This window comes from Antechinus flavipes, chromosome 1 (genome assembly GCF_016432865.1).
Source record: "Antechinus flavipes isolate AdamAnt ecotype Samford, QLD, Australia chromosome 1, AdamAnt_v2, whole genome shotgun sequence".
NCBI classification, from domain to species: domain Eukaryota; kingdom Metazoa; phylum Chordata; class Mammalia; order Dasyuromorphia; family Dasyuridae; genus Antechinus; species Antechinus flavipes.
The window spans coordinates 73,907,556-73,926,435 of record NC_067398.1 but is presented as its reverse complement, the minus strand read 5'-3'; the positions used below and the strand labels follow the sequence as shown (position 1 = coordinate 73,926,435).

General features: G+C 32.2%; 1 protein-coding gene across 1 annotated transcript in view; it reads left to right on the top strand.

The window, feature by feature from the left end:
• The window catches only part of ABCA13 (ATP binding cassette subfamily A member 13), a 551,934-nt gene that overhangs the window by 360,238 nt on the left and 172,816 nt on the right, over nt 1-18,880 (top strand). Inside the window, exons 49-51 of the mRNA XM_051984384.1 lie at nt 12,517-12,571; nt 15,410-15,587; nt 17,983-18,098. Coding sequence (XP_051840344.1) covers nt 12,517-12,571; nt 15,410-15,587; nt 17,983-18,098 — 349 coding nt within the window. The remainder of the gene's footprint in view (nt 1-12,516; nt 12,572-15,409; nt 15,588-17,982; nt 18,099-18,880) is intronic.

The following is an 18,880-nucleotide window of genomic DNA, read 5'->3' as shown; positions in this document are numbered from 1 at the left end:
CATTGGTTATGTGACTCCTCATGAGATTGAACCTTTTATTGTCCCAGCAAATCCCTGAGACTATAAACTTCAGTGTGGTACCAGTCTGTTTTAAGGGGAATTTTCTCAATGGGAGTTTTCTACAGTAATGAATAATGGGACTGATCCCACAACCCAACAATACCTATCAATATACTTCATGTTTTCTTTCTTTTTCATTAAAGCTTTATATTTACAAAGCATATGCATGGGTAATTTTTCCAACATTGACCCTTTTGTTCCAAATTTTCCTCTCTTTCTCCCCACCCCCTCTAGCTGACAGGTAGTCCAATACATGTTAAACATTTTGCAAAATATGTTAGATTCAATATATGTATACATATTTATACAGTTATCTTGTTGCACAAGAAAAATCAGATCAAGAAGGACGAAAAAGAAAAACTGAGAAAGAAAATACAGTGCAAGCAAATAACAACAGAAAGAGTGAGAAGGCTATGCTGTGTTCCACACTCTGTTCCCACCTTCCTCTCTCTGGGTGTAGATGGCTGTCATTGTCACTGAACAAGTGGAACTGGTTTGCCTCATCTCATTTTTGAAGAGAGCCATGTCCAGCAGAATTGACCATCATATTGTCTTCTTGTTGTTGTGCATAATGATCTTCTGATTTTGCACATTTCACTTAGCATCAATTCATGTAGGTCTCTCCAAGCTTCTCTGAAATCATCCTGCTGGTTGTTTCTTACATAGCAATTATACTTCATATTTTCAAAAAAATTGGAAATATGTTTCTGGAGAAGTTCTAGCATACTTTCTTATGTATAAATGAATTAAGATTATCTCCTATAATATAAAATCTTCTTAATAGAAACTTGTGTGTTTGGCCATTGAGCTAAGAATCTAAAAAAGACCTGAATTCAAAAAATACCACTTATATCCTCTATGACCTCAAGAAATTTATTTATTCTCTCTCAGATTCAATTTCCTTATCTATAAATGAGTGCACTAAAATATATATCAGAAAGTGCCTTATACCTCTAAACATGTCATTTGTGAGAAGGATTCTGGGAAGATGGCAGAGTAGGTGAGTAAATTTCAAACTCTGCAGATTTACTCCACAAATAGAACAAATTTGTGCCTCAGGGAGAACATAAATTGGTGAAAAATCAAGAAGACCTGAGGCAGAACAGGGGTCCTCCATGCACACCCCTGGAATGAATTGGCAAAAAGGAAAGAACAGAGACTTGTTATGACAATAGAAAAGGCCAGGGTTTAAATTCAGAGGAGGACACAAGTAAAAAAAAAAAGTTTCTTTTCCCCTGAAAAGTAATGTTAAATTGTTTCCTGCTCAGAGAGAATTTATAGAAGAACTCAAAAAAGAATTTAACATTCAGATGAGAGACAATGAAGAAAAACAACAAAAAAGCAAAAATTAAAAAAAAATCCAAGAAAAATAAGATTATGAGAAAAGGCAGCTAATTAGAAAAGGAGATAGAGTTTTAGAGAAAAACAACTCTTCGGAAATTAGAATTGGACAAGGGGAAGCCAGTGAAGTCATAAGAGATCAAGAAATAAAACAAATTATAAAAAATGAAAAAACATAGAACAGAATGTGAAACAGTTAATAAGAAGAACACCAGATGTGGAGAAAAAAATCAAGAAGACAAAATATAAGAGTAATTGGATTATCTGAAATCTGTGACAAAAAATAATCCTGACACAATAATATAAGAAACAATTTTTTTTTAAATTGTCCTGGACTGATAGAAAATGAGGGGAAATAGAAATAGAAAAAAAATCCAATGATCACCACCTCAAAAAGATCCTTTGAGAAAAATAGATAGCAATGTTATTTTGGAAGCACCAGTTCAAAGAGAAAATTTTGCAAGAAACAAGAAAAAGCAATTCAAAAGAGTTGGAGCTACAGTTAGAATTGTATAGTACTTATCAGCAGTCACAATAAAAGATTGCAGATTCTGGAATCATATATACTGGCAAAAAAAAGAAGAAAAATTTGGCCTGTGGCCAAAAATATTATGTCCAGCAAAATTATCCATAATGTTCAATGAAAGAAAACGGACATTCAATGAACTTGCAGATTTTCAGCACTTTCAACCATACCTGAACTTAATAGAAAATTTAACATGTGAGAGCCAACATCCAAGATTAACTTAACATGGACAAATTGTTTCTTTACATGGACGTGTATGCAATATGTTTAAGATTGACATCAGTAATTGGGTAGCTCAAAAAAAATTTATACAAATGAAGTGCAGAGGAAGAATAGATGCAGAAGCATTAGAGGAGAAAGGAGGGTTCATAATTCTGAAAACCTACTCACATCAGGAATAGGTTAAATAGACAGCATTACATATATTCCAAAAAGGTTGAAGTACCCTACAATATGTATAAAGAAATAAGGGGGAAGGGATGGGCAGATGGGGAAACAAAGGGGGCAAGAAGAAGACAAGGGAAGGATCCATGCATGGGGGGAGGTTAAGTAATAGTCAGACAAGTTTAGTAAAACAAAACAGTTAGCAGGGATTGAACATAAGAGACATACACAAACATTACAACAAGGATCAGGAGTCTAATTTATTTTTTTTAAAAAGCATGGCTAGTAATCATTGACCTTAGATAAAGTCAAACTTAAAGATTCTATTAAAAGAGGAATCTATATTAATTGTCATCCATAGTAATATATTTTAGATGCATGTTTACATATAGGTAAATGCATGTGTATGTAGATGTGTCTGAGTATATCGAGATGTATATGTGTGTTTCTATATGTATTTGTGTATATCTGCAGATGAGTGTGAATATGTGTATATATACATACATTATATACTGTATAAATGTATGTATTATATACGTTATTTATACATAAGTACACACATATATGTATATACACACACATTATATACATAACACACATACATTATATATATGTATATGTATATATCTGTATTTATATATGTATATGTATACATTTGTGTTTAACTATAGCCTGCTTGGGGAAAATGTGGTGGATAAAAGGGGAAAAAGAAAGTTAAAAAAAAAGTGTTCAGCAGTGACCAAAAGAACAACTAAAAAAGAAGCAAAGAAAGATACTTATGAATATAATTTTTTTTACTATTATATATCCTTTCTTGAACAGGAAATTTAGTGTTACATATATTTTGAATCCTTCCTGCTGGGCACAAGACAATGTTCTGTTTTTTTTTTTTTCTATTTATATTCTGTTTTTTTAAAAGTAAAATGAAAATTTTAAAAGGGGGGGGGCAGTAAGATGGTGCAACGGATAGAGTGCTGGACCTGAAATTAGGAGGATCTGATTTCAAAACTGGCTTCAGATACTTAACTCTTAGTAGCTATGGCATCCACCCTGGACAAGTAACTCAACTTCAATTGCCTCACCAAACAACAACAACAAAAAATAATAAAGTAAATTTGCTATTTATCTTAAGGTGCCATAATGCCTAACACACTATATGGATATTAAGTCATGTCAACAAACACTTACCAAGTGCTTGCTCTGTGCCAAGCAACTTTGGTAAGCCCTGAAGATACAAAATAAAGGACAATTCCTCCTTTTTAAGAGCTCCTTATCTAATGGAGGAGACACATACAAATAGATATGTACATGATAAATTATGATTTTAGCTGATTTTGAAGGAAGTCAAGTGAACCAGGAGGAAGAAGAGAATTCCAGACATGTAGAATAGCCAGTGACAATTAGAGATGGAATGTTTTATGAAAGAAACTTCAAGGAAGCCAATCACTGGATTGTGGAATACCCACATGAGATTATGGTATAAGATTAGAAAGGTCAGTCAGACTATAAGCATTTTTAAATGCCTAATATGCCAGGTATAGTGCTAAGTACTGGGGATGCAAAGAAAGTCAAAGGGCAGTCTTTTCTCTTGATGACTCACCGTTGGTTGGGGTAAGACAAATTTTAAAAAGCTGAATTGGGTGTTGGAAAGAAAATAAACTCCAGGAGAGCAGCTGGGTGGCAAATGCTGGCAAGAAGTGAAGTTTAAAAAGGGCCAGATTTTGAAAGTCTTTAAAAGCCAAACAGAAGATTTTATATTTGATCCTAAAAAATAACAGGGAGTTACTGGGGTAGATTTAATAGGGAAATAAAATGGTAAGATCTGCACTTTAGGAAGACCATTTTGGCAACTAATTGGAGAATAGAATTGAATGGAGAAAGAGGAAACCAATCAGCAGATTATTGAAGTAGTCCAGCCTGCATGATAAAGATGAAGAGCACTTGCTTTAGAGTAGCAGCAGTGTTACAGGACACAAGGGGACATATATAGGAACTGTTGCAAAAGTGGGTCAACATGACCTACCAAATAATTGGATTTGATGCATGAGAGAGAGTGAATAGTCCAAGATGATGACTAACAAGAGATGATAATTGAGTCCATGATAATAATGAGATCACCAAGCCAGATCAGATCCTTGGGAAAATTCTTCCAGTTAATGGGTATTCCTTGTTGATCAAGCAGAAAAAGACATGTGAAAATAAATGAGTGATCAGAAATATAGGGGCACCAAGATAGTGTAATGTCACAAAAACCTACAAAGAAGAGGATGTGGAGGAAAAGAGATCAAAAAAGGAAGCCGATTAGGAATAAATCACTAGCTTTCACACCTGAGACATGGCTAACTTTGGAGAGAATAGTTCTAGTTGAATGATGAAGTCATAAGCCAGAGTACAGTAAATTAAGAAGAGAATGAGCAGAAATGAAGTTAAAGGACCAATTGTAGTCTCTCTTTTTAAATAGTTTTGCCTAGAAAGAGAAGAAAGATAAAGGATGATATAGCTGGAGGGTATAGGCAAATCAAGGGAATTAAATTAATTTATGGTAAATATAATATTGAACACAGATCAAATTTCTAAGCGAATTAGTGGATATGTGTGCTTGTTAAATAATGTCATCACTAAAGCACTAAATATTTCCCTTGGTTCACTGAGCTACTTAATGAGAACAGCTAGACTATAATTGTCAGTTAAGTTGCTTACTGAAAATAACCTAGAACTTGAGGGTATATCTCTTTCATAAAAGTTTCAAGGTGAAAACTACATTAAGTTAGGATTGTAAAGATAATGTGATATATAGGCCTTGTTGATACACCTAGTGATACCTTAGCCCCAGAGAGAAGTCCCTCCTCCTTATAATTTTTGTATATTTCAGAACAATGTATAAGGTATGAAAAGTATATATACAATTTTATAACTTTTAATTCTGAGGCTCAGAGAAGAGAAGGGGCTTGTCTGAAGTCACATAACTATCCAGTTATTGAGCTAGAAATTAGTCTCCATATTTCCTCATTGTCTACTGCTTTTGTAGTACATTTTCCCAGTGGATTTCTGATATTAGAACCATGCTCGCATTATGAAAACAGCAGATTGAAAGAGTTTGAGATTTTATTCTGTAAGCAGTGTTTCATATTGACTTTATCACCAATCTCACCAAAAAAAAAATATATATATATATATGTATATATATATATATGGTGTGTGTGTGTGTGTATGTGTGTCTGTCTATGTATACACACAAACATGTATATCTATAGCCACATATATATCATCAAGATGACTAAAAACAATTTGACCAACAAAGGCTTAATTCTATTAACATAAATTATTATTAATAGCTTGTACTTGTATAACACTTCAAGTTTCACAAAGAACTTGTCTGAAAAGAAAATGGGAGGTAGGTAATGCATGTATTATCTCTACACTAGTGAAAACATGACTACCTTGCCTAGAGTAACAGAGCAGAAAAGAAAAAGACTGTATGCAAGTCTCTTGATCCAAAGCAAAGAATATTTTCCATTGGTTCATATTTCTTTAATACATCCTCAATATCAATCCAGATCATCTTGCAAATTAGATTTTTGCTCCTAATTCTAACCTTTAAAAGCAAGGAAATATTCTTAAATGAAGCTGTTTTTTTGTGATTTCTACTTCTAGTCTATTAGTAATTCCTCATCTGGATTTTTGCTTATTTCTATTATTTCTTATTTATCTTTGAGGAAACATTAAGAAATACAAAACTTCATGAAGTAATTCTAAGTTTTTGTCTCTGTGAAGAACTCAAATGAAAGTCAAACAAAAACTTAAAGAAATATTACTTCTTTAGATTTGTCAGTCTGGATATATTTGGCTTGAAATAAATACTAATGGACCCTCTCAAAGTATTCAATGTAGTAATAAACAAAACTTCAGCATAGAAAATTGAAATCCCCCTCACTCTCTACAAATGTTGAAACCTCCTAAATCACATCCCAACTTTTTAAAAATGTATGTAATTGCCAAGACATCTCTTCCTGTATAGCGCACTAAAGCTTCCAATTCAGCATGTTCCAAACTAAGGTAAGTATTATTTTTCCTCCTAAAACTACTTTTTCTTTGTCCTTCCATTTGTTTGAGATCATACTTTCAAAATTCACATGTTTATCATCCCTAATGCTTATGATTAGCAGTCATTTCCTTTCTCAGACTTAATTCTCCAGGCTTTTTGAAACATTTTTATTTTTTTTTTGAATCATGTAATATTTATTATAACCATTTAGTGTGTGTCATACCTATACTAGATGAGAAACCTTTTGAAGGCATGGATAATCTTACTTAAATTTTATAATCCTTTTCCTCAAAGTGCTTTGTATATCATAGATGCTTAATAAATATTTGTAATTATGATACTTTAGAGGATTTTAAAAATATATGCATGAAAGAATTGAAAAATGAATGCATTCCCATCAGTTGGGGAATAGCTGAATAAGTTGTGGTATATGAAGGTAATGGAATATTAATTGTTCTATAAAAAATTACAAACAAGTTGAGGCTTGTTTGTTTCCTGAATAGTTTCTTGGCCTTTTAAAGGCCAGGGAAAGTTTACATGAACTGATGCTGAGTGAAACAATCAGAACCAAGAATACATCGAATACACTAACAGCAAGAGTGTGCAATGAGAAACTATGAAAGACTCGGTTCTTCTCAGTGGTTCAGTGATCCAGAACAATCCCAATAGACTTAGGACAGAAAATATCATGCATACAGAAAAAGAATTAAGGAGATTGAATGTAAATCAGTACAGGCCATATTCACTTTTATTTTCTCTCTTTTTTTTTATCTTTCCCATGGTTTTTCCTTTGTCTTTTAATTTTTCTCTCCCTAACATGATTTATAAGGAAAAAAACAAAACAAAATAAAACAAAACTGTAAAACATAAGAAGGGTCATGGTTATGAATAGCTTTCAATGCCAAACAAGGATTCAAAAAATTGTTCCAGAAAAAAAAAAGTGTGCTTGAGAAAGTTAAGTTGTTAAGCTCTTTTGATGAATTGTAACAAAATCTGATTTTATTCTCTTGGTCTTATGTTAGCAATCTAATTAGCATTGATTATATTTGTGGTGAGAAATAAACAACAACATGCAAACGGGAGGAGGCTGAATGTATTTTCCCAAATGACAGTTATAAAAACTTATATAACTTATATCTTAACTTATATATCTTAAAGTATATTTTTCTTTAGAAATTACAAACTGTTTTTGGAAACGGTATGATATTGTTATTTATTCTCTGTTGGTCTTAAGTATGAAGAAATGGAAAGAAGACAGAATATTTTTGCTTCATCAAAATATAGTCATTTGGATATTTTACACACAGTATATAGAGAAGAAACATAGCCAAGGGGAAAAGATGTCTAACTTTGGAGTTAAAATGATCCATGTTCAAGTTCTGACTCAGCTTATTAGTTGTATGTTCATAAGCATGGCACTTAACCATTCAGATCTTCAATCTAAAATCTAAAGTTAAGTTAGTTAAGTGAGTGGCTGATCTACATTATATATAGATTCTTTCATTAAATTAGGGAACACAGATGAAGTCATAGGTAAGAACATAAAATGTGATAAAAATGATATAAAATATTATTTGGCACATTACAATATACCACAATGGAATGAAAAAGAATAATGTAATATGGAGTGGATGCTGAATGAAAAAAATTTACTCAAATCTGTTTTTCAGTGATTTCCTTTAGCCACTGACCAATAAAAACTAATTCTACTAGTTGGTAAGTTGGTCATGAATTTTCTGGCATTTCATTTTTTGCTAGGGCACAACCTATTATATAGTGGAAAGAATATCAGTTTTTTTAGTGAGAGTGTTCTCAGTTTGAATGTCAGTTGTTAAATTTCTTCACGGAGACAAACATCATTAACTTTGCAGAGCAGTTGGAAGATCAGATTAGATTTTTATACATAAATGTGTTTATCTGCTTTATAATTTTATATATTTTTAAACTTAACTAAATATTGATCACATTCTTATTATACTCCAAAAAACTGTGCTAAATTAAAGAGATACTATGAAAAAACCTCATAGTTTGTATGACCTTGAACAAATTAGTCAATCAATAAACATTTATTAAGTACCTATTATGTGCCATTGATCTCTCTCTGCTTCAGCTCCACTTATTTAAAATGAAGGCATTGGACTAGAGAATGTCAGAAGTTCTTTTTATCTTAATCCAAGTTCTTATGATCCAAAATTTATAAAGTAGTAGCTAAAATTTTTATAATACTTCAATGTTTACAAGGTGATTTATGCAAGGCAAATATATACAGTTATGTGCCCTGTATACTATTCTTCTGTTTCAATGATATAGAGAGCAACCAGTGAGGAGCTTCCTTTACCAGGATTGATAGATCCTTTATCACTTCAAATGTGAGAGAGTTACCTAGGGAATTAAAAAGTTAGGTCACTTATTCAAAGATCACACAGCCAGTGTATATTACAGAAAGAACTTGAATCTTGGTTTTCCTGAACCTGAGGCCAATTTTCTATCCACTATGAAACACTTTCCCAAAATAAATACATGCCCATTACAATAAAAAAAAAAAACAGTTCATTACATATTTTCTTTCCTTCTCTCCATTATATATACCACTAATTAATATTATCAATGAAAAATAACTATTATTTCTACTTAAGCATACTTTAAAAAGTGACCAGGAAAATGACATTATGTCAACTCCATAAAGTCAGGAGCTGTTCCTACTTTTCTTTTTTCTTTCTCCTTTTCTCCTCCTTTTCTTTCTCTTCCTCCTTTTTTCCCCTCTTCTTCCTCTTTCTCTTCCTCACTGTTATTATTTTGTCTCTCTATTACCTATCATAGTAACTTGAGAATAATATTCTTAAAATATTCATTGATTTGAATTAAAAAGACCTTGAAGATTATTTAGTACAATTCTCATTCTTTTAATATGTAGAAACCTAGAAAGGATGAGGGACTTTTCCAGTATTTAACTTAAGTAATAGCTGAGTGGAGAGTGGAGCCCCAAATTCCTACCTCACATGACAGGGTTTCTTCCGTATTTTGCCTTTTCTTTTAGGTCACTCTGTGCCTCTACAGAGTTTCTAAATGGCTTTAACTTTCTTTATATATGAAAGAAGCTTTCAGTTTCTGTGGGATCACAAATAATTAAATTTTTGGTATGCGAACCTTTATTCTCATTATCTCATGAATATCAGTAATAATGAAGCATATTTTTGATGATACCAACTGGAGCTAAATGCAGCAGAAAAATGATCAAAGCATCTTTGGAAAGTTAATAAATTACTATATATAAACACTAAACTATATGTCTTTATTGTGATATTGAGCAAAATAATATCAATTTTTAGATCTTTTTTTTATTCATGTATTTTTTATATCTTGCTTTGCTCTCTTTTAGGAGAATGGGTATAGACTGAAAGAACTAAAAAACATTGATTTGAATGTATTGTGCAGATAGAAATCCTATTTTTTTTTATTTATGGTATTATACTTAAAGATCTAGTCAGGTGTCACCTTAGGGAGCATTTAGGGAGTATCTTTCTTAGGACCTGAGCCTTCAGTGGATCCTGCTTCTCCATAAATGTGTGTGTGTGTGTGTGTGTGTGTGTGTGTGTGTGTGTGTGTGTGTGTTGTTTGAGGTTCTACCTAGACAGATTTGTAAAGGCTCATCATCACTACATAATCTGTAGGGGACATTTTTTCCCTTTCAGGAATATTACTCTAGAGATCATTTATTCACTAATAGCGGTGGTGCAGTTTATTAGGATGCAGATATGATGACATTTAAAAAATCATGTATCTTTGAGGTTTTATTAATTCGATTTGCTTCTTGTTTAAGCAGTACCTGGGAACTTGTAATTTTTTTATCCTAATGGAGTTTAGACTTTCTAATAGGAATATGTAAGACTTTAGAAAATTGAAGCATAATGTTCATTCTATAATCTTAGCACCATGACTCAATTATAGTCTGGGGCCTTTAGTAGCTAAATACAAGTGTTTGACTGAAACCATAGAAAGCTAACTTTCTGCACCAATATCTGTTCTTTACTTCCTATTGCCATTTGTATTGGGTTCATTGTTCTGAGATTGACTGTCTTAATAGGGAAATTAAACTTCTCTATATTTCATTCTACCTTTACCTTGGATACCTAAGAAATAATTTCAGTTTTGGTTCTAGTTTTTAGGTTAAGGTTCTCTCTTCCAAAATGGAGAAGTATAGTATATAACATATGTATAACAGCATATAACATGTCAGGTATAGATCAGGTGCTTTATTCTCTTATAGTAAAGGGAATGACAAAGAATAAAGGATCATGTAATGATTAGAACAGAATCCAGGAACATCAAACCAAGCAGAATCACTTTTCCAATGGTCTCTTTTTCTTTCTGAAAACTCTTTCCTTGCTACCATTCTACTCTTATGGCTTTTGCTTTTGTCATAGGTTTAGTAATCACTGTTGCTTCTTCTGAGTACTCTCTGGCCTTCCAGGTCTTTTGATATATACAAAGCTGATGTTAGAAGAAAGGAAACAGAAAAATAGAGGCAAGACATTCAGAAGTTCTAACATAGCATACCTGGCCAGTTAACTTGAAATTTCATATACTGGGGAGGAGAGACAACCCCCAGCTCTTGCCAAGAAGGCTACTGATCCACCATTATACTAAAGTAGAGAAGACCCTTTCTTCCTACATCCTCAACTGAAGTCATTTCCATTCTTGATAGCTAGCTATGTCTCAAGAGATCTTTAGCTAGAAGCTGCTCCTCCCCTCCCCACATTCTATAGTAGCTTGTGTTATCAGCTTCTCTGGGTCAAAAATAATCTGGAGGTTAGTGTGTGTAGATGGTTTAGGGGATAGTGTTTGACTTAGAGTTATGAAATATGACTTCAAATTATGTGTCAGATATTAGCTTCGTGATCCTGGGCAAATCACTTTGCTATTCTCAGCTTCAGAATCTTTCAGATTACTCCTGTTATATAATATGTGAGTAATAACATCACGTAACTCACAGTATTTGTTGAAGATCATCTTTGGTAAGATATATAACGTGTTTTACAAAGATTAATATTCTATATAAATGTCAGTTATCATCATACTAATCATCATCATCATCATTTTTTAAATTATCATCCGTGGTCATTCAGAAGCTCATTTCTATGCAATATTTGGGGAATAGGCAGTGCATATCTATTCATACTACATAGGGTATTGGAGATATCCATGCATTTGACTGGTATAGTCTTAAGAAGTAGAAGGTGTTATAGATCTCTCTTTTTAGATGTGTTTTTTCAAAAGGAAATTTGTTTATTGGGAAATGTATGTCTTACTGAGGTTTTTTTTTTTTTTTTTTTTTACCCCTACTCTTAACTTTATATTTTCATGATCTTTGAGTGGATCCATTTTTTCCCAATTGTGTCAGATACTCTTTCTTTTCTTTTTTTCATTTAGTAACTTTTGTATATGAGGGTAAATATGACAATAGAATACACGTGTAATTTGTGTGAGCCCTCCTTTATTTTTTTCCTTCCTTTCTCCCCTATTAAGTCTCCAATAGTCTGTCAAAGTATCTAAATTTCTACCCTGAGGGTTATAGTCTATTTTTTTTTGGTGCTAAATCATTTTTGGCTCCAAACTTAATTTGCAAATATCCTTAGAAGGGTAACACCTTAAACAATTTATCATCCATTTAATACTGCAAGGATGATTAATTTATCAGCTCCTGGTGAACTTGAAAAGGATGTTATTGTTATCAAGACAAAGTTAGCCTATATCAAAATATTGCTAATATCCAATAGTTTTCTTCCATTGGATTTTAGAACACAATTTGTGTTCTGAGAAAATGAAGCAAATTTGGATGTCATTTGATTAGGGCGATTTCCCTATTTTGATTTTATGGAGAATTAATAATTTCCTAATGACTTATGAACAATCATAGTTTTACTCTGATAACCCTTGGACATTAAGAAATAATAGGAAGGCTTCATTCATGTTGGGCAGATCTTAAAGGGAGAATTTATGAGAAAACAGATAAGAATCACATATTGGGAATGGGAAGGAATAGAGATATTAAAATCTATATTGGTTTGCCTCTTCTGTCAAAAATAATCTCATACAAAATATAATAATATATATTCCACATAACAGCAATGATACTCACACTTTGTTATTTCTTTTATAGGAATAACACTGTACAGCCACCCATATGGAGGGACCTTACTAAATGAAGATAAAATGTAAGTTGACATACCATTGTAGAATGAAATCATAAATAGATGGAATTTAGGAGTAGCTTTTTAACTTCAAATCTTTTCTTTGAGAATAAACAAGTTTCTCTGACTTTTTTCTTTACTTCCAAATAGTTTATTTTTGAAATTAAGAAATATATACTCTTTAAAAATCAATAAATATAAATAATGTATCTTTCTCATTTATTTTATAATGTGGAGATTACTTTGGATGAAATATATAGATTTGTCTTTCTTTCTAACTGGTAAAAAAAACAAAAACAAACTCATAACAAAAGAGAAGGTCCTTATTATTACCATTTTGTTCTTCAGTATGTTTTAATGTTGACTTTTACGTTTGTAACATTACTAATAAGAAGGGAAGATAATGGACAATGAATGGATGAATGACTCAAGAGAAAGCATTTATTAAGCTTTTTATTATGAGTTAGACACAAATACAAAAGAGAAATGATTCCTGCCCTCAAGGAATTACATTTTAATACAAAAAGACAAAATATAAGCAAATGTAGTATCTAGGAACATGCTTTTGCTCATTAAAAAAAAAAAAGGAATAATGAATGGAAGCATAAAGTTTTTTTATTGATATACCCTTTCAAGAAACATTAGTAGCAGTCATTTGTTTGCTGTTCATGGAGTAAGAGAGTGGAATTTGGGCAGGGTTTGATGAAGGGTATGTTCTTAGCTATATGTCGGGAAGATGACAACAAGCTTGTTACTATGACAGATTAAGTAAATATTCACCATGCAGGTTAGCATGATCCCAGGGAAAAGCTGGATGACCAGTTGGGAGAGTACACTGTTTTATCTAGCATGGCGACATGGCAGGAAGATGATGTGAAACATAGTCAAGTAGTAAGAATTAGCTTCATAAAGTAAATTATCATTAATCAGAATGGGTAGGAGGTTATACATGTTCATTTATTCATTCTTTCATTTATCAAACATTTATTAAGGTCCTACTTTGCCTGAACCCTGTTCTGTGGGCAGAGGGAGGCAAAATTTAAGTAAAACATGATTCCCCAACCTCATGGAACTTATATTCCAGTAGAGAGATAAGGTACATTAGTACTTTATGTACTAATGTAATAATATGATCATACATGCAAAAGGGATGACAGAGGACATAGAGATGTTGAGAGCTTTTTTTTTTTTTTTAATTAGAACAAAATGAATGCAAAATGTCATCCATATATGGAATTCCTAATATAGAAACCCCAACTGTTATGGCCCATCCAATCTGACTTGCTCAGTCTAATATTTCCTCACACTGGAAGAACTGGGATCCCAAGGGAGGACTGCTGTTACAATGATTAAATTCCCCCCCCCAAAAAAAAACAAAAACAAAAACAAAAACAAAAAAACCCACTTTGTGTCTTAGCAGAAATGGTGTTGTAAAGAAAAACACTTAAACTACTTACCATTGAGACCCACTAATGTGATTTTCAATTATATAGACCTATCTATTCACAAAAATGTAATTACATCTTGAATATAAGCATGTACTTAATAAGTTGAAAACAAGAATGATTTTAATATCAGGGTATTTGTGTAAAGCAAATAGAAGAATAATAAATATATTACTGTCCTCATGTAAACCTGAGTCATACTCTCCGAGAAATACATTCAGCATTCCTGGGAAAGAATGGATGCACACTTCCAGAATCCTAACAGGAAAGCACATTACTTAGAAAAAACAATATCCTGAGGATAGTTCATGAGTCTGTAATGGTAAACCTCTCTGTTCTCTTCCTATATGAAGAAAGATCCATAAAATTTCTTTAACAAGCTATGATTCTTTGTTGAAAAGATGCTTCCATTGCTAAGTAAAGTTTGTCCATATTGTGCCTAACCCTTATGGAATATAACATTTCAAGCAAACTATTCTATCTACTTGGTGAATAGTTTGATTCTAAGCTTTTGCTTAGATGGACTTTCTCAATAGTAACTATAATTATTTATCACCTCCAGAATAAAGGATATTTTCAACTTAAATAATATTATTTAATTTTGAAAAGGTGATAAACTTTATCCCAAGGCCTCTTCAACTCTTCCTTTTCAGATTTTTTTTTTAATTCTCTACCTCTAGTCAAGAATAAGTGAAAATATAGAGAAGAAAACCATTTGTTTAGTTGTTTGCCTTTTCTCAGGAGCTAACATATACCTCAATTGAGTGGTTACTCTCTCATATAAGAATATGATTGTCTTTAAATTTTGATGTGCATGTCATAGAGTTGTAGGTCTAAGTAACAGCATAAAATTTTCATTTGTTTTTGATAATTTTCCTCAAATTTTAGGCCCCCTTCTAGCAATTAATTATCCATAGTTATTGATGTTGGTATCAATAATATGATTGCCCTAGAATCTTTTATAGTTAAGTCAATTGAGTACATGTTATAGGAACTTTTAGATTTTAAGGAATGTCTTCCTTGTATTACCAATGAATGAATTACTGAAACTCACACATAAGAATATCATACAGAATTTCATTGTGTACCAGGTAATGGTATACAGTATTGCTTGAGGACAGAAAAGATCCCAGAAACTCGAGTTGGAAGGAACTTCACAAAGCATCTGAATATTACATATCACATTGCATATTAGATTAATCATAATCATTTCCATTCTATTTGTTACTAGATGTAATATTAAGTAAAAAAAAAAAAAGAAATAGTCATATTTTCCTTAAGCTTACTTTTGCTTCACTTTCAATGGTACTTCTACTTTAACTTTCGAAGAAATGAGGAATGAATGAGTAAAAAGACATGACATACAGAAGTCTGTATTTTATTAAATGTAGCTCTGATTATTTTACTTTGGTTGTAGACTGGAGAGTGTCCGCCAGTGTGGAGTCGCACTTTGCATCATGCTGGGTTTCTCAATCCTCACGGCATCGATTGGCAGTTCTGTAGTAAAAGACAGAGTATGTGGAGCAAAGAGGTTGCAGCACATCAGTGGACTTGGCTATAGGACCTATTGGTTTACTAATTTCATTTATGATATGGTATGTTACTGAAATAGGATTTGTGGATATGGGCTAGCTGGCTAAGTGGGTTGGGAGATTCGATAACCTCAGAACAATTTAGAAAATAAGGTGCAATTTCATGGAGAGTATTTACAGTTTTATTTCAGGATCTGACAGATAAATAGGTAGGTTTCCAAAAGACTCATAGGATTTAGAGTTGGAACAGACCATAGAGATTGTTTATTTCAACTCCTTCATTTGATAGAGGAAGAAACTGATGACTCTCACTTTTTATCACCAGGAATTTGGAAATGGGGATTCTTACAGCTCAGATTTTCAGCTAAAATTAACTCCACTTTAGGAGGATTTAACAGCTGACTATACATACTTCCACCAGCAGCATTTGTCTTCTCCAATTTTACTGATGGCTCTTTAAATTCTGGACTAGGAGTCAAGAGACCTGGATTTGCATCTATCACTTAGAAACCATGTGACCTGGGTTATAATTTCACCATTTTCAGTCTCATTTTCTTTGTCTATAAACTGGGGTGAATAGTACTTGTACTTCACAGGGTTTTTTGTTTTTGGTGGTTGTTTTTTTTTAGGGAAATTACTTAATAAAGTTCAAATCATTATAGAAATCTAAGTTTTTATTATTGTCATAATAGGAAGAAGCTCATTTCCTAAACAATCAATTGGCAGTTGGATCTTGGAAAGATGCATTTTGCCCCCATTTTGTAGTTGAACTCTTAAATTGAAAGCAAATTGCAAAGACTATCTATTTTCTACTTCCTTTTTACCAGAGGGTATGATGGCAATCACCGATACAGATTCAGCAGAGATGATTTTAAAGTTTTCTGGATTAATAGCTATACCTTAGAAATGAAAAGATGTTGCCAATTTAGGGCTTGATTTATTGTTTTATGCTTTGTTTAAAATGAAGAAAATGATGGTGAAAATGTTAGTAATGCATGCTAAACTTAAAGGCATGCCACACATGCTTTTTTTCTTTCTTTCTGAGAGAGCCAGTTGTTAAACATTTATTATACTAATCCAATCAAAAGAATCTTTGCAAGCATCTGTGTCATCTTGGGAAGTAAATGCTTGCTTCTCAAGCATGTCTAGGCTTATTTTCAAATTGCCTCATCTCTTCCCAACCTTCCACTCCTCTCTCAGAAGAAAGATTTCTATTCTGTGCCTAAAAGTTTCTGAATTTTACAGCACAGTCATTCTTTATGGTGAAAACAGCTATTGGTAATTACAGCCAGATAAGAAACATTGTCATTTAAAAATGGATAGTAATAAATAAAGTGTTGTTTTTCTCATAGTAGGAAAGAACATCTAGAAGTAGAATGAGCCAATCATAGGTTCAAAATCCAATTCTGCTATTATTATTATTATTATTATCTGAAAATCTGAGCTGTAAGAAGCCCCATGGCAATTTAATTACCACTCCAGACTCAATATTGTCTTATAAAATGAAGGAAAGCATTGCACTAGATGATCTTTAAGTTCTCTTTTTAGTCCTGAAGTGTTTTAGAACCAGAAAAATTATGTTATTTTACAATAGAGCTTTCATAGTAACCATGGAATGAATAATTAAGGTGAGATCAGATGAAAAATTATATTTGCTTTTAAAGCATGTATAAAATTATTAGAACTGTGTTTTCTTATTAATGTATAATAACTTCTTCAATTTGACCTTTGTTTTCATTGCAACTAAATAAATATGTACAAAATTTTAACTTCCATTTATTCAGTCAGTACAGAAAAACTTCCAGATGAATGTTTTCAACATTTGAAAGGATAATTAAAAAAAAAAAAAAACTGATGGGTATACTGGGTTTTTTTTTTTTATTTCTAAGAGATTGAGCATATATAAAAAAATACTGAGTGCTATGAAAAGCCTTCATTATTAAAATGCATTCTCTATTCTTCATATTGGTTCTATCTTACAAATGAGAAAAGGATGTTTTGTCATCTCACCAGTGGTATTGACCCATATGTATAGTAAAGTTTGATAACATAACTTTAGTCATATGTGATATGTGATATTAAAAAAGATATTTATCAAAATGTTTAAAAATTAAATAATATATATTCCTTAAGAAATGTGTAATTATTTAACTTAATTGTTGATTTAAATAATTTTTTGGTTCATAATGCATTCCTAAAAGATGTAGTACCTTAAATATTATATATATATATATATATATATGTAAATAAATATATATTATACTCAGTACCTACTAAATGCTTTTTGTCAGGTCAGATACAAAATTATAGTAATTCAGCTGGGAGGATAACCTTAATGCATAAAACATTTTGAAAGGAAAATATTATGAATGCAAGATGAAGGGACCCCTCCAAGATAAGTAGATAATGATAAAGAACTCATCTAATTTGCTGTTTTCTATTTTTTTTTCCTTTAAAGCTATTTTACCTGGTTTCAGTCAGCCTGAGTATTGCAGTTATTGTTGCTTTCCAGCTAACAGCCTTCACTTTCCGAGAGAACTTGGCAGCCACTGCCCTCCTGCTGGCCTTTTTCGGGTATGTGATTGGAAATGCCACTGTGGAATTATGGTGTGTTCCTTGCAAACGAAAAACCCTAGGATTTCTTTGAACTTGCAGTTGAGTGCATGGTTTTCTCTCTCTTCCAGCAATTATGCTTCTGTAAGAGATATTGAGAAAACAAGCTCCAGCATGATGATGAATGCTCTGTGGGAGGAGGGAGAGAATTGATACATTCATAATGAGAACTGTGTTGTCCTGATCTCAGAAAGGCCCTCCAGCTGTTTGATAATGTTATACTGTATAAAATAGATTCTATCTTATCGTCACTTTGAGACTAATCTAGGTGTTCAAACTAGGAAAATTGTTAGCCCTGAAATTGCAGTGGAGGTGTTTCCATCATGAACTTCCATGCCTTGCAAATATCCTACTTTGCTTCTTATGATATTAGTGACCAGTAGGGGTTTGTCTGAATGCTAGCCTTTTTTTGCTTAAAAAAATAGTGCAAACAAGACATGGTCACCTAATGATGCCTCAATTACTTTCCAGTAATTAATGGAAGATTAGTGATTCTCAGTGGATTGAATATTTTATATTTCCAATCTTCAACAAATAAAATATGTTAATAGGAACTAATTCAAATGTACACACACACATATACACACGTGCAGAGTATGTAGATGTGTGTACATATGCATAAGCAAATATACACAGTTTATATGTACACACATGTGTGTAGGTGCATATACATACCCACATATGTATATATGCAGATATGTAAATGCAGACTCATGTGTGTATATCTATCATCTATCTGACTG